At 43.2% G+C, this 17,830-nt stretch overlaps 1 protein-coding gene across 1 annotated transcript; it reads left to right on the forward strand.

Moving 5' to 3' along the window:
• On the forward strand, positions 1-9,345 carry LOC136470731 (uncharacterized). The gene is made up of 2 exons (XM_066468473.1): positions 1-6; positions 8,554-9,345. Exons 1-2 carry the CDS (start codon positions 1-3, stop codon positions 9,343-9,345), a joined length of 798 nt encoding a protein of 265 aa, XP_066324570.1.
• The last annotated feature ends 8,485 nt before the right edge of the window (positions 9,346-17,830 follow it).

The following is a 17,830-nucleotide window of genomic DNA, read 5'->3' on the forward strand; positions in this document are numbered from 1 at the left end:
ATGGAGGTCAGAAGGGACGGGGGCATCTTTGCTAGACGCGTCGGGGTATAACTCTCGAGGACGACCCCGTTTTCGCCAAAACTCCTCCTGATATATTTCTTGCATCTAACAAAACGGTTGTAATTTAACAAATAAAAATCAAAACATCACAAATTAATGTCAATAAGAACCATTTGCATAAATAAAATATAACCTACACTTTGGTGCAAACTCTATCTTAGATGCAAACATGAAAACTATATATAAAACTATACTTTGGTCGGTAAAAAATAAAATTTGGTACATCATTAGTGTGTCCATATATTTATTCACATATAAAAGTTGAGATGTAAACTCAAACAAGCAAAATACATGGTAATCATAATTCTAACTAACCAATTAACCTTAATATTGACAACCCTAATCCTAATCCTTCAATCCAACGTTCTAGCGAACTCATATTTTCCTCCATACCCTGACTACCTATTCAAATCATTCGATCCACCGTGGAGACCGAGGAGGAGCTTCATTATCTTAACAAGGTCGAGAAGGAGCTTCGGAGAAGGTAGGGAGGGGAATGGCAAGGGAGGGAAATTCGGCGGCTGGCCATGGGGGAGCCGGGAGGCAATGGTGCGGCGGTGCGGGCTGGGAGGCGCAGCGGCGGGGGCAGGGCGGCACGGAGACGGCTGCTACACGGCGCGGAGTGAAACAGAGAGGGAGGGGCGGGACTCGGCCGCAGGCCTATATTAGGCTCTACCGTGCCCTGGACGGTGTCGCGTCACTATCGTGCCTTGATGCGTGGCGCGTCACCGCCGCGCCCTGATCGGTGGCGCAGAAGAGCTGGCCACGTCACCGGTCAGGGGCCCTGGTCGCTGCCACGTAGGCAGCCTCGCCGCGCCCCATTCATGGCGCGGCAGCGTTAATTTGCCGCGACGTGCGAATAGGCGCGGCCAAAAGTGTTAGATTTGAAAAAATAATAATCAATGTTAGTTTTTAAATTAGTTTAAAAATATGTTAAAAAAATCACCTCAGGCGCAGCGCCGTCGGTGTCGCCGAGTGGACCCCGGCCTCGTGGGTGCAAAAGTGGGTCCGTCGCCGGGACCCCAGCGAGAGGGCCGGGACGAGACAGTCGTGGGCCGAGCCGGGTCGTTTCGTCTCCGCCAAACGATCGTTGGGCTAACATGCTCTGCCTATCGCAGGTACGTGAACATACGGGCCCAGACCAGCCCAAGTAGGTTCCAGTAGTTGGATCGCGCGCCTGACATGGGCCCGGCCCGTCCTCTCTTTTGAGAGAGTGCAGAGGGTGTGCCCCTGTTTGGCGGGATGGCTATTTGAATCCAAGTTTGTAGTGTGATTGCAGTCATCATCATTGACAATAGATCTATCTCTACCCTCTGTACTTATTAAGCTCACGTATTCGTAATTCTCAGAACTAAGTTATTCCATTCCTGTAGTTTTCTTTTTTACACTAGCTCTTTTGTAAAAAGAAAAAAATTACGTTAAAGTGGAACTGTAGTGAGAAGTTGAGCTATTATTCCAGCACGTTCGCTTGCTGATTTCAGTCAGAGGAGACAACAGTATTTTTCTCTTACAATAAATCAGCACCAGTCGAGCTTATCAGCCCAGAAAACAATCAGCGGACAGGCTGGTTGCTTGTTTTGTATGCACAATATTATAAATAAATAAATAAAAGTCGTCCATTGTAAAATTGGGAGTCTTCAGCTTGTGACAACTGACAGCATGGATGGCCTCTTGCCCTTTCCCAACGACTGCAGGTCCAATCCGTTTATATATTAGCATATGAGTATATGACTCATACCTACGAGCCGTTGTTGGATCATTATATACTCGATCGATCAATTGTTTACCTCCGTCCTCCGTGCCGTGTATATACGTACACCACGTAGTACAAACAGTCAAACACACCCAGCCAATTAATGCAAGGTGATGATCGATGATATATTATTACTCCTATGCTACTGGTATAGTATTGCTCGATCTTATTATTCATAGCAGTGCAGAGCAGAAGCCAGTATTCATCACATGCATACATATTATATTATGTATATATACCACTGTACGTACCAGTAGCTACCTGCTGCTGGTATCACTTAGCTTTTACTCACCGGTCACCGTGTTGTATTTGTTTTTTTTGGTGGTGGGTGGTGGGGGGAAGAAACACCGTATCGTATTTGCGTTGTTCGATCGGACCTGCACTGCACGCTGTTTGCTCTCTTATGATCCGTTATTTTTAGCTGTAATAGTGTTTTTCTCTCGCATAAATCGTTTTGGTTTGTTTTTTCAGCGAAACGAACGGATCGTGGCATGCAATGCAATTGCAAAAAGACACATACTGCAGCGTGACTCACCCATTACAAATTTTTTTTTTGGATCTAACAACACCCAATGCAAATGCAAAATAAAGGCGGTGAAACTGCTCGCCGTTGGTTGGTTGACGTAAACGTACCAACGCCGTATATCTGCCCCACAGTATACCTACGTAGCTGCTTCTGTCGTCTCTCCAATACTCTACTCTCTCAAATCTGAATAAGCTAGCTGTTAGAATTGCATGGAGAATACTTCTCTTCTTTGCATACGGCCATCCCAAATAAAAAATATATATCTGCCCTACAGTATACATACGTACGTAGCAAAGAAGAAAAATTCGAATTGCACAAGCATATCTATACGGCAATCCCAAAATTCACGGAGAATACTTCTTCCTTTGAACCAACCAAGCGCATACGTACAGTCAGAACTCCATTTTAAAAGCAAACTAACCATAGCTCAACTAATTAGGTTCCTTATGGTGGAACTATCCATTATAATTCAAACACTTGACTTTACGTAGTGGGTGTTTGTATTCTTATTAATTCATCCTAGGGTTTAATGACATTATTCTTTTAGCAGCAGTAAGAGATGTATCCGTTGATATAGGAAGATGCATGTAGTGAATTCATCAATCCCGGGATCTGTTGGCATAATCTTTCGGATTTGCACGTATAGAGGCAGGTTGTATGCGCATGTTTGTATGTGAGTGTATGCCTCTATACCGTGCTTTTCAGAAATAACTGCGTTTTTAGAATTAAAATTAAAGCCTTGACAAACTAGAATTCACAAACCATATATTCCTCATTTTTAATTTATAGCACGTCATATGTGCTTTGTGAGAGATATGGCATAGATGGCGATAAACCAATTCATCTATTTCCTAAACCTATTTTTTTAAAAAAAACAGGGGAATGTTTAAGACTAAGTGTTGGACATGCATTGCTCACCGAACAACAAAGCTCTCATCCTCATCGGATGTTACCATCGTCGTCCTGTGTGTCCTAATTCTCGTGGCCATATATATATATTTGTTTGTATAGGCACGATGGACACACACCATTTGTTTCTATAGGTTACTAGAAGAAGACAATCGAAGTTGTTAAGCCATCGTATAGTAGCGACAAATAAATCAGAATGTAGACTCATCACTTTGGCCTTACCTTGGACAAGCATCTCTATCAAACAAAATAACTACGCCTGATGTACACTGTGCAACAATCGATACGATATCCTTGGACATGCTATTCTCAAAGGAGCGTAACCCTTTTCCCATTATATTTTTCGTTGCATGCATGCTTGAACAATGAAGGCATAATTAAGCTATGGAGATATTTGCCATTTGTGCCACCTTGACAAAATGGTCTAATATTACATTAGATCAATTTTTGGGTCTATTTGGTACAACTCCGCTTCTTTAGTGAAGCAATTTTTTTTTTTGCTTCGGCTCTCTCAGCAGCTTCACGGGTACAGCTGAAGCTGTTTGGATGAATTATTTGCTAAACAACTTCTCCTGATAGATATAAAGGTGAAATGATAATAATACCTGTCTTTTTTCTTTTCTTTTCTTTTTTCTTTCTTTATTTTTATTTCCTCTCTCTTCTTATCTCCTTGATTTCTCTCCCCTCCTCCTAACTACAAACGTGCAACTCTTCTTCTTTCCTTGTCCTCTCTCTTCTTCGCCGCTGGCCAGAAGAATGAAGCTCCGCCAACCGCCGCCGCCCTTTCTCCTCCCTAGCTACACCGACGCTCTCCTCGCCGGCACACACGCGCTCCGCCGATCGCCGACGCACTTCCTTCTCCTCCATAGTCACGCCGAGGCCCTCCTCACCATCATGCTCGTGCGTCCTACGCTCCGCCTCTATCTCCACCCCGTCGTCGCGCCTGAACGGCCTCGCTTGCCCACACCGGGGCAAAAGGGGTCTAGGCCTGTGCGCTGGCAGACGGAGCGGGGGGAAGCTGCCTATTTTCAGCTTCATCAAGTGGTAGCCGCTTGTCAGCGGGATTTCCGTGACTCCGTGCAAGGAGCACCTCCCTTCTCAGTCGTTGGCAGAAAACGCTGCAAAATAGCTCCCGAAGCTGTCCAATAACATGTACCAAATGCCCCCTTAAGTTCTACGCTGGTTCACATGCCACCGTTGAGATGACTTTTAATTAATTAGGTGTCATTAACATAGCATGACAATTAATCAATTTTGAAGAAGTTTAACCCAAGAAGGTAATAATAACAAGCTCTTTGTATATATGCTTGTGCCAGGAATTATATACCTGAGCAATAGTATATACTAGAAAGATATCATGTACGTTGCTATGGGACTTTCTTAGAAACAAAACTATTGCATGTATGAGTTAAAACTATATGTTTTTACATCCATTCTTATCAAAATTGGACAAGACACAATGAAAGAATAATCCAATAATAAAAGAAAGTAAGAAAATTAGATCAAATTATAAGATGTTGGAACGGCAAAACAAATAGCAATATATAGATGCCTTCTATATTTCTTATATACTGAAAGTAGTAATTGTGCTTAATGGAGATGACGTGGATAACTTACATTAAGAGATTGAAACTCGGTGGGATAATAGCATGACTATCAGTGGGAGGTGGTATAGATTTTCAGACCAATCATTGCAACTCTTCAAGAAATGACTTAAAGCCACCATGCACACCGACGAAAATGAAATTTAGTCACTCTTACAACAATGGATTAGTTAGCACATGCGCGTAGTATTTTCCTTTTTGTGTGTGTGTGTGTGTGTGTGTGTGGAAAAGACGCGTATTTGTTAAACCCGGCAGCCTACCTTATTACGTATTTTGAAGGCCCCTCCTAGTCGTCCAGCGCACAGACGATTGAAGAAGCAACGTTGTTCTGAGGCCTATACGGCTACACCTACACACAGGTCGACACATGCATATGCGACATGGATCGGACAAAAATATACAGTATACGCGTTTTCAAAACACAAAAGACAAACTAGTATTTGGTAGCTCGACATCCGTATAAAACGATTATTAGTCTCAACGAATACGCGTAAGTACACGTCTACGGTGATAGGCTAGGCTAGCTTAGCCTGTGGTTGAGGAGGCGGCATCATGCATGCATATCACAGCACAGACGACGCGACCCGTCCCGTTCTTGTACGCAGCTATTGCTACGTGTATCGGCGTGTTCGCTGGTTGATATCTGAACTAGTTTAGGTTGACCAGTGTTGATTTATTGTGAAAGAAAAATACTGTTGAATGATGGAATAAGTCTGACTGAAACCAACAAACAAATAAGTGTATACTTGCACTGCAGCAGACGACACGACACCACGCCACCCAACCACCGCGCACTCTGAAACTGAACAGAGAACGAACCGCCGGGAGAGACCCATCTATCGTGGTGGCCGGCAGATCGTACGGATATACGGTGCCCCGGTGCAAGTGCAGGCATGCGCATGCATGGAGACATATACGTGCGACGCGACCTACTACTACCGTACTACTCCCTCCTTCTATTTATCTCGTTCGTCTAAGCAATTTTTTTTCTTCCAAAAGTCTCCTTCGTATTAGTCTGAGACCACAGGTTTGGCTTCTCGTATATGCTACGCATTTGGTGCTCATTGACTGCTCCTTGTCTGCATTTATTGCTCCTTGGCTGTGACAGTCCACAGTCCGCCTGTAGTCCGCAGTTCGCAGTCCACCTGTCCGCAGTCCGCAGTCCCGAGGGGGCGAGTAGTGCATCAACTGTTGCATCGGGTATCCTAAGCGGCCATGATGCAGGTCTATTGTCTCTGCATGTCGTGGGCTCCCAAATGTAACAGCAGTAATGAAAGCCAAGGGAAAGCAGCGTCATCTGATCTACCACTGTCATCTGGCTCATGTCCTCCGCTACAAGAAAAAAGATCATTTCCCAAAACGAAATCATTTCCATGAGTAGGCGATGTGCTAGCCCATCACGTCGCATTGATCCCAGCGGCCGCTCTCCGTTCTTCTCTGCCGCGCCGTGATGGATGGCGCGGCAGAGCCTGCCACGTCACCGGTCAGCGTCTCGGTCGTCGTCACGTCAGTCCTTTCGCCGCGCCACCATGCATGGCGCGGCACAGGCAATTCGTCGCGCCATGGCAATAGACGCGGCCAAAAGTGTTAGATTTGGAAATAAAAAATAAACAGTGTTAGATTTAGAATTAGTTTAAAAAAGTATTACAATTAAAAAAATATTCCATGCTGCTAGCTCATGCTGTCATGCATGTATGTCACTGCATGCATGAGGTACGGTACTACGGTGGTCATACATGCATGCTGCACAGCATTTTCGAGAGGCAAATAAAAATGACTCGTGTATATATGTACAGTGGTCGTCGATGCGAACGACGTACGCCCTACTAACCGACGGACGATGAGTGATGCCGACGACCGACGATGGATGACCCAGCTGATCTGATCGATGCAACTAACAGCGCCACTGCACCGGCCGGCTGACATGCATGTTGATAGCGCGAGCAGCCTCGACCAAGCATCAGATCAGCTAGCTATAGCAGGGGCTTGCAAATTTTCTTTTTGTGAATTACACAAGTATATACACATACCCTCAGCACTTACGCACACGCACCCCTATAAACACATGTACGCAAATCATACCTCTATGACCACCTCCGAAAGTCTGTATCGACACATCTCAAGATTGACGAACTCACAACAGACGTCTCACTATCGATGAAAACGTCGCTTACCAGTAAAAACATAACACCGCTAAATCATAGAATAAAAAAAAACGAACGGAATCTAACCAATGAGCTAGGCTCAATTCGCGCATGGGCTTGCAATATGTGTGACCGGAGTGAACAAATATGTGTGGCCACGCGCCGTTTAGCAGGCACCCCGTATACAATAATATATCAGCATTGTATACGTACAAGAATTGAAGAACATATAATACAACCCTTTGAATATATAATACTTGAAAGCATTTCGTTTCTTCAAATGCGAGGTTGTATTATTATTTTATAGACCGAGGGAGTTAAGATAGTTTTTTTCCCTCTTGAGAGCATATGCTCCTACTGTGCACTCTCTGAGCGAATCTGAGGGTGCACAACAGTAGAGCATGTGCCCTTGGGGGCAATTTTAACTTTCTCATTTTCCATCATACACACACATAGCCACAACAGCGGGAAGAGACACCCAGTTCTAGAATTACTCCATTTATTCTAAATTATAAGTCGCTTTGACTTTTTTTATTCATCCATTTTTGTTATGTATCTGACATATTATTATATCTAGATACATAGCAAAATGAATATATAAAAAAAGTCAAAGCGACTTATAATTTGGAACGGAGAGAGTATCTTTCAAGTAAATACGTAATAAACTTACTTATTGATCAACTTTGATCCTCTCAGGTGACTATTGGACGTGTTAGAGTTAGGTGGTAGGTATATAAGACACTAGCTATTAACTCAAGATTTAAACAAGATCTCAACTACTTTTTAAGCATGCAACAACTCATTTCGTCTCAAAACAACACAAAGTATCGAAGGTTTAAAATCTCCGGATTATAAGGTATTTTGGATAGATTGTCCAACGTCCATATGTGCCGGCCTGCTTTCTAAACCTCACCCATGCATGTTTCTTGAACACTATCGATCGTCTTACCTAAACAACTCATGCAATAGAAAGCCGAAATCAATGAAATACATGCATGCCTTTTAATTCGTGGATAGAGGTAATAACTAATTAGTGGGAGCCAAGTTAGTCTTTTACCACATTCCTTATTACTTGGTCTTAAAATTGCTTGGCTATATTTTATTTGAGGATGGAGGAATTTTTTTTGCGAATTACACAAGTACAAACACAGACACTCAACACGCATGCGCACTCACCCCTATGAATACATGTACACAAACCCTACCCCTATGAGCACCTCCGAAAGACTGTGCCGGTACATATCGAGATTAATGAAGTCATCACATGCGTCTCGCTGTCGATGGAAACATCGCCTACCACTAAAAACACAACGCCGTTAAATCCTGAAATAAATTTAGAAAAATGTAGAGAGAATTCCTTATTTGACACCAGACAAATGACCCGTTCCTTTCTTGGCCCTCAAAATTTTTTCGTTCCCTATTTGACACCGAGTTCAACTTTCATTCCTTACGTGACACTCCGTTGCATTTTCCATCCGGCCACCGTTAACTACGCTGTGAAAAGACGATTTTGCCCCTATGGGCCCCACCACCCTTCTCACTCCTCTCCTCCTCTAGGCCGCAGCGCTATCCTGGTCGCGCGCCGCGCTGGGGCTCAGCCTCCGCGCCATGCTCCGCGTCCCCTCCGTGGCGGCGTCCAACGATGGCGGCGAATGCGAGTGCGACAACGAGGAGGCGACGGTGGCCGTGCGCGTGCGTCCGTGGCTGCTGTGGCAGTGGTGCGGGTCCAAGCGCTTCCGCGTGCGGGGCCACCGCGTGGTGGACTTGGCCTGGGACCTCTCCCGCGCGCGCTTCCCGCCCTTGGGCGGCTCCCCGGAGCCCAGTTCGGGGTACTTCGTCGCCGTCATGGTGGACGGTGAGATGGCGGTCGTCGCGGGGGACATGGCGGAGGAGGCCTACAGGAAAACCAAGGCGCAACGCCCGCATGGGCCGGGCCCCGCCCTCGTCTCGCGCCGCGAGCACGTGTCCATGCGCAACGGCGAAGGACGCGGGCACCGGACCTGCGTCGTCGTGCGCGGCAAGCAGTGGGAGATCTCGGTGGATCTCGTCTCGCGCGCCGCCGCCCAGGGCGGCCAGGGGCGGGAGCGGGACAGGGCCGAGGTCGGCATGTCCGTCTCCGTCGACGGCGATCGCGTGCTCCACGTCCGCCGCCTGTGCTGGAAGTTCCGCGACACCGAGAAGGTGGACCTCGGTGGCGGCGACTGCGTCCTCGTCTCCTGGGGAGAACGTACGCGGCGGCCTAGAGGAGGAGAGGAGGGAGAAGGGTGGTGGGGCCCACAGGGGCAAAATCGTCTTTTTACAGCGCAGTTAACGGTGGCCGGATGGAAAATGCAACAAAGTGTCATGTAAGGAATGAAAGTTGAACTCAGTATTAAATAGGGAACGAAAAATTTTTTAGGGCCCAGAAAGGAACGGATCATTTGTTTGGTGTCAAATAAGGAATTCTCTGAAAAATATAAGCACCTATACCAACTCGAGAACTTAAAATCGGATAGATAGGTTCCACCGCAACGAACAGGCTAGGAGATCCAGACATGCCACCGTTACTCTCCCCAGCAGGTCCTAGCTAGAGCTCCAGTTTTTTTTTAACGGTTGAGCTTGGTTCTTTGGAGAGTGGAGACACACAGGGCGGCTGACGGCCCCAACAACAGCTGCTGGCTGCACAAACAGGGACAGCCGAACGAATAAGCTAGTACTGTGATGGATGAACGAACGAGTACATTCGTCGTATATGCTTGCTCTGAGATGAAAGAAACTGTGAAACAACCACGGACTAAAAAAAAAAAAAACAGGGTTGTAGTATAGACACCTCCAAATGAAGGATAGGATCTGCCCTAAATATAACTTGGGAGAGTGTCTGGTATAAGCGGTCGAGTCTTATCGTCTGTGATCGGAAGGTCCCGGGTTTGAGTCGTAGTCTCCTCGCATTGCACAGACGCCGATAAAACTTGCCACTGACACCCTTCCCCAGACCCCACATCGAACGAAAGCTCTCTACACTGGATGCGCCCTTAGAGTGGTTGTGCAGTCTGCAGTACTCTGCATCAGCACGTGTACGTTTGAGGACTTGACAGAAGAAATATCAAAGTTTCATTATAAGTAAAGTTTACGTGAGAAAACACGGCATGTATGTTCAGTGCCAGCAGAACAGACGAACAGTGTATGCTAGTAGCTAACAGTAACAGCGACGCTACAACTGCTAGGAGCTGAAGTTGAATTGATGAAACCACTGGAACTTAACTAATGAACGGTCACTCCGCTTAATAACCTCCCATTGGTTCAAACTGCAGTTTGACAAAACCTCCATAGACGCGGAATAATATATATTTCCACCGTTTTTAAAGAGACACACAGAGGGAGAATAATCAATAGTTAAAATAGTACTAATCAACACCACTGGTCATGGTACCACAGGACTGAATTAATCCACGTTATATTGCGTTGATCCTTGTAATTACCAAAGCAGCTCGTGTGCTAGTTTATTATGTGATAGCATGAAGCTATAGCATATAAGATGTCGCTTGCAAGAATTTAATTTGGTCCACCAGAGCTGTCGATTAATTAAGAGAATAAAGTTGTGGAATAAGAATAATGTATGCTCCGTCCATTCTAAAATGTAAGCCGCCTTTTCTCTAACTTTGACCACACCTGTAGAAAAACACATCATATCTATATATCAAACTAAATTGGTTCCATTAAATTAACTGTAAAATTTATTTGTATGTAAATTTTGTTAAAGTTAGAGTAGTTTGACTTAAAAAGAAAACGGTAATACTCCATCAGTCCAGAAAAAAACGTAATTCTAGCTTTGAACCTGTACACGACGCGTGTTCAGGTTCACGTTTTTTCTGGACGGAGGGAGTACATAATAATGCTAAGGGATAATTCCATTTCATCCATCAAAATTACAACTTTAAAACTATTTTCGGACATCGTCTTTGCCATCTACATGGTTTCAAAGGCGGTTTTGTACATTATAAAAACAATAAAAGCTAATTTTCTTTTCTAAAAGTTCATAACTAATTCATTCTAAACCAGAAAAAATGAAAACAGTACTGATTTTTCCTAAAATATTAATCTATCTATTGGTGTTCTTGAAGTTATTAGTATTTTATTTATTCCTATTGTTAGTTTCTTTATTGCTCATGGTCATGTTCTTTACTTATTTAATCATCACTTTGCACTATGTTATACTTGAGATTGACCAAGAATCCATAACCTCACATGTGCTTTGCTTTGGATCATATTTAGCCATTGCAACTAGCATGACATCACTAGCCATCCAAAAATAATCCGATTAATTGAACTTCAATATATTGGCTACTCTATTTTGAATAAATTCTCTTGGTCAACCTCCATATTTAATATATCACAAAGTGGTGATTTTAACAAACAATGACCTAAGGGGCACTACTACGAGCAATAAAACACTAGAAACAAATACAAATTAGATCCAAATAACTCTAAATCCAGCACCAATAGACACATTATATTTTTTTCAAAAATATTGGTACATGTTTCATTTTTTTTATTGAAAATAGATTAGTTATGGATTTTTTTTAGGAAATATATACAACATCCATAGTTTTTAGAAAATACAAAACAACATTTGAAGCCAGCTAGGTGGCCAAATTCGACTTGTATTTCAGTGGTTAAAGATTTCTGGTTTATAACTGTATAGCCAAAAGCAAACTCGAGTAAGAGTTGGAATGTTGGATGGTCCAAAAACACAATCAATTTCTTATGATAAAGCATGTCCATTCAAGTACGAGCTTGTGAATCAACAATCAACATGGATAAAATGGCGTTTGCATATCTACCTAGTCCACTTGGAAGGAAAAAAAGTTTTTTTCCCCACGAAACAACGCAACTACCATATGTATAGTTAAAACAACCATATACACTGGAAACTCAAGGATAGACATGTTTCCTATAATTTTAACAATTTGATCTGGACCGCGCAACGTATATACGTCGGTGTCAATTATGGCTGTCCAACTAGTTGTACACAAGAATTCTACTCGTAGTCGATTAATAACCTTAATTACCTAATCTAATTAACAAAGACTACCTACTAGCAGATGAGAACAGTGCGTGTAAAAGCTGCAAATAAACTACTGCTACACACATCATCATTAGCCTTCTTCGTTCACTACTTGCTTATATGTAAGTTCACACAGAATTCTAGCCTCGCATAAAACAATGAGTCTGTTCGTTGGTTGGTTTCTGGATTGATAAGTCCGACTGATGCTAGTTTATTATGAAAGAAAAACACTATTGATTAGCTGATAAATCCTAGCTGAAACCAGCAAATGAACAGGCTGAATATGTCCAGTCAGTAGCACCTGTGGCAGGACTCCTTTTCGCTCTCCGAGTTTAATTTTAGAAGAGAAAGAAAAATAACATTTTACCTCGTGATGCGAGGAGCAATCCTTCTAGACGGGTTCTAAATTCGACCTGCCACTGCAAAGTAGCATTAGCAGGTAGTCATTCAATTAACTAAGGGAAGCGCTGACGCCCGGACGTCTGATGGATACAGATTCATTGGACGATTCTATGGACGCACTCTGTGGTAGATCTGTTTAAAATAACTCACTTTCCGGAGGTGCTTGTCTTTCATTAGACACTAAACACCTCAAGAGTAAACTAATTTAAACAATTCTGTCGAGCACACCCCATGCAAGAACTCGAAAATCTACATTTTTCAATAGGATCATAAATGGGAGAATAAAACTTACAACATTTTAGTCATTTCTTACATCACTTTCCGTGCAACATCAGAGTATAATATTTATTGTTTATAACAGCGAAATATAACCATGGTATCAGAGTTTCAGCGGAAATAAAATCATTTAATGACAAGTTAAACATTAACATAATGATCCGTTATGTACATCATAACATGTTATAAGTTTTTCCCTTGTAAAACATTTTGGGTGAAAGTTTCAAATAAACTCCATGTCCGCAACGTTAAGGAAATCCTCGCTGAGCCCACCAGAAGGTTTTCGCACACAAGTGTCAGCTCTATCATCCACCTATCACCTGCAACCAGGTAGAACAAACCCTGAGTACTCAATTGTACTGCACACAGAAGAAAAGAAAAGACTCCAAGAATATGTAAGGCTATCTGGCTTGTTGATTTATTGCATCTGCAGGAGCATTACTAAACGTGTGTTCTTATATTTAATTTTATTAGCAGTCATCATTAGTTCATCAACTAACCATTCTATGTAAGCACCTATGCTACTTTCAAGCAGGTGGTAAGCAATCAGAACTATTTTATCCTCTTTCATATTTCAGTTCTTACTACGGTGCTAGATCATAGACAAGTCGTACCGTATTACACAACGATTTGCGAACCAATGTATCCTAGCTAGGTACCCCGAAACACACGCTCCGCTTTTACCTCAGGCACAAGCAAGACCAACCCACCACTCTCCTGTCAAGGGGTCTAGGTTCCCGTCCAAACTTAGACTGTAAGCCCCCACACCTGAGTCTCGAAGTCAGTGTGGTGCTTAGACCTCTACCATCTCCACCTCCAATCAGTCGGTCTGGAAAGAGCCGGAACCCATGACAAGAGAGCAACGAGCCTTTCCGCTCTCATAAGCAAGTATGTGCTCAGGATAATAAGTTTGTGACCTGACTAGAATCAAATGCAACGGCCGGTCCTTAATCGACACAGGCGAAACAAATGCAACCCGAGCCTCGCTCGAATGCCTAACCAAGTCCAGATCAAAAGTACCATTCCACCCGGTCTCCAATTATCATTCATATATATTTCATGTGATAGTAATATAATGTCAACAATAATATCTTTCCTATCTCTCACGAGTGATAGGCAATTACTTGAATTCTACCGGAGTCCTGTAGCATAGCAATCTACACGATCCTAACATACTAGTAGAACTCATAGGATAAGGATATATATATGCAAGTGGTTTTCATTCAACTCCTTAAAACTTAATGCACAAGCATAAGATAAAGTGCACTAGGGCTTGCCTGAGTAAGATATAACCAAGAGTTAGCATTCCATCATGGTGACACGATCATCAAGGCACCATCTTTTCCGCTACCTCGGTCGACTCCATGATCTATCGTTGTTCCTATTATGATATACGTGGATGCAACATAGAGACACAATTAATCAATGGTAACTGCAACTTTTAAATACGATTTTGCTCCGCATGCTAACGAGCTAGCTTTAATAACTAACGTACTAGTCTATGTATCCACGTTGTCGAATAAGGCATTGTTTCCCAGAAAATTTTTTAGTTTTAAAATCCCAAGGTGTTTCGGCATTTTATTGATTAAACGTATATTTTCTAACTAGGGCTCATTTAGCTACCTTAGCAAACTAATTATTATGGAGCTATAAAAATTACAGTGAGCATCTAATAATGTTAGAAATCTACTGTAAAAATTTTAGGGCCAGTACTACTATCAATTCATCACCATAATTCTTACAAGTTCATGTTTTACCAATTTTAAGTGCTTCAAATTAATTAGTCTACTCTTGAAAATCTATGAAACTAAGTGAACAAAATACATTAGCAGATAGGTCATGATTTTAGGAACATAACAAAATTAGTTTCATAATTTTTGGTTAACTACACAATTTTATATTGAATTTATAAATTTACCTTAGAAGCAAAATTAGAAAATGCTTAGAAAAGGAAACGGGTCGGTGGCGACCATTTCGGCCCGGTAGCCCAGCGCGCGCTCACGTTTTGCAAAAGAGGGCTCGAACTTTTGGACAATCACGTGGAGCAATAGAACACTATTACTACAAACTCACGCTTTGCATTAAAGACCATAGAATATGTTGCCTTTACAACGGGGTGATCCTCGACGTGCCCGCGCATAGCGGCGCGGCACATCGGTGGCAACGGTGGTTATGCTGGGCCAACTAGGCTCGCTACGATCGAAGTAAGGGGCCGACCACCATCTACAGCTAATCGCGCAAGGATGGGCGGTGGTTAGGAACTCAGAGACATGCTGGCGCGACCTGCAGCGGTGAGCAGCTATCCGCGGTGACAGCGCGACTGTTCCAGCGAGCCTACGTCCTCATGGCAAGATAGAGATGGCGGAGAAGCATCTGTAGCTCACCGTGGTATACGCACTACTGACGGTTGAAGCTAGGAAGCACCATGGCGGTCTGGCCACGTGCAACTGAGCGGGGTGGTGGCGCTCTATGATGGACACCAGCGCGTCACCATGTCGCCGACTAGGTCCTTGGCCAAAACAGTGCGAGCACCGGATAGAGGGAGTCAAGGCAAGCTTAGGGTTACTGAAAGGTTCTAATGGCTAGAGGGGGTGAATAGCCTATTAAAATTTTCTACAACAACACTTAGCAAACCAATTAGACAAATATAAGGCGAAGTAAGTATTGCGCTAGCCTACTAAAAATGCAAGCCACCTACCACAATTCTAGTTTCTATAGTATCTATCCACACAATGGCTATGTCACTATACTAAATTAGTGTCCTCTCAAAGGCTAACTAAAGGGCCACACTAACCAAACTAGCAAGCTCTCATAACTAGCTACACTAAAGAGCTTGACAACTAGCTTGCGGTAATGTAAAGAGAGAGCAAGATGGTTATACCACCGAGTTAAGAAATGAACCAATCAATCACAAGAATGAATACCAATAAAGATCAATCACCTTGAAATCAAATGATGACACAATGATTGTTTTACCGAGGTTCACTTCCTTACCGACAAGTTAGTCCTCGTTGTGGTGATTCACTCACTTAGAGGTTCATGCGCTAATTGGCATCACACGCCAAACCGTCAATAGGGTGCCACACAACCAACACAAGATGAAGATCACACAAGCCATAAGCAATCCACTAGAGTACCTTTTGGCTCTTCGTCGGGAAAAGGTCAAGAACCCCTCACAATCACCACGATCAGAGCCAGAGACAATCACCAATCTCTGCTCGATGATCCTCACAGCTCCAAGTCATCTAGGTGGTGGCAACCACCAAGAGTAACAAGCGAATCCCGTAGCGAAACACGAACACCAAGTGCCTCCAGATGTAAACACTCAAGCAATGCACTTGGATTCACTCCTAATTTCACAAAGATGATGAATCAAAGATGGAGATGAGTGAGAGGGCTTTGGTTAAGCTCACAAGGTTGCTATGTCAATGCAAATGACCAAGAGAAAGAGCTAGAGCTGGCCACACGCCTTTAAATAGAGCCCCCAATGAAATAGAGCCATTGGGCTCACAGAGCACCTTACTGTGCACCGACTGGACGTGTAGGTTGGGGTGACTGGACGCACACCACCCAGCATCCAGTCACACGATGCGCGCCATGTGGCCCCTCGGTTTAACCTCATCCATGTGATCTCAGCGGCTAGTCTGCTTCGCACCACGTGTTAAGTTGTGACCGGACGTGCTGCTCAAAGTGACCGAACGCTCCATCACTAGAGTTCGGTCATTTCCATTAAGGTTCTAGAGATGGTTTTCATGACTGGACGCGTTCGGTGTCTCATGACTGGACCCAGGCCTATGTCCGATCAACTCAGCCTCTCTCTGTTGCTTGCATTAGTGTACGTCACTAGGTGACTAGACACACCCTCTGCACGTTCGGTCCCTCTTTCTCTTCAGTGTCTGATCAAGGGACCGAGGGCAGCCTTCACTGCGCGCCACTGACCGGACGCGGGGTCAGAGTTTGGTCAATTCAAAGCTTCTCCTTTTGACCCTGAATTTCACCACCCTTGATCAAATGTGCCAACCACCAAGTGTATCACCTTGTGCTCATGTGTTAGCATATTTTCACAAACATTTTCAAGGGTGTTAGCACTCCACTAGATCCTAAATGCATATGCAATGAGTTAGAGCATCTAGTGGCACTTTGATAACCACATTTCGATACGAGTTTCACCCCTTTGAATAGTATGGCTATCAATCCTAAATGTGATCACACTCACTAAGTGTCTCGATCACCAAAACAAAAAAGCTCATATCAAGTTTCACCTTTGCCTTGAGCCTTTTGTTTTTCTCTTTCTTCTTTTCCAAGTTCAAGCATTTGATCATCACCATGCCATAATCATCATCATGATTTTCAACATTGCTTCATCACTTGGAGTAGTGCTACCTATCTCATAATCACTTTGATAAACTAGGTTAGCACTTAGGGTTTCATCAATTCACCAAAACCAAACTAGAGCTTTTAATTTCCCCCTTTTTGGTAATTGATGACAACCCTTACACAAAGATATGAGTTGAAATTTAATTGAATCCATGTTGCTTGCCCAAGCATATTTACCATGTGTAAAAAGGATATGGATAAGTTTCATGAACCCTAAATGGTAGTAATTGCTCCCCCTATATATGTGCTAAGAGTTTGGATTGTAGCTTGCACATATGCTTAGATAGAAAATATAGGAGACAATGTCTACCAAATGATGCTAAGGTATAAAAGATGGACCTTTGAAGCGTGATACCAATCAGAGTGCACCAATATACCATCCTTAGCACCATTAGTAATTGGATATACACAAAAACTAGAATACCCCATGAGATTAACATTAGAAGTAAGGGTGAAAGCTCTAGTTTGGTTTTGGTGAATTGATGAAACCCTAAGTGTGCTAACCTAGTTTATCAAAGTGATTATGAGATAGGTGGCATATTTTGAGTGGTGGAGCAAATAAAGATCATGACATGATGATGGTGATGCTATGGTGATGATCAAGTGCTTGGACTTGAAAAGAAGAAAGAGAAAAACAAAAGGCTCAAGGCAAAGATATAAGTGGTAGGAGCTATTTCGTTTCGGTGATCAAGACACTTAGCGAGTGTGATTACATTTAGGTTCGATACCTAAAAG

This window comes from Miscanthus floridulus, chromosome 8, assembly GCF_019320115.1.
Source record: "Miscanthus floridulus cultivar M001 chromosome 8, ASM1932011v1, whole genome shotgun sequence".
Lineage (NCBI taxonomy): Eukaryota > Viridiplantae > Streptophyta > Magnoliopsida > Poales > Poaceae > Miscanthus > Miscanthus floridulus.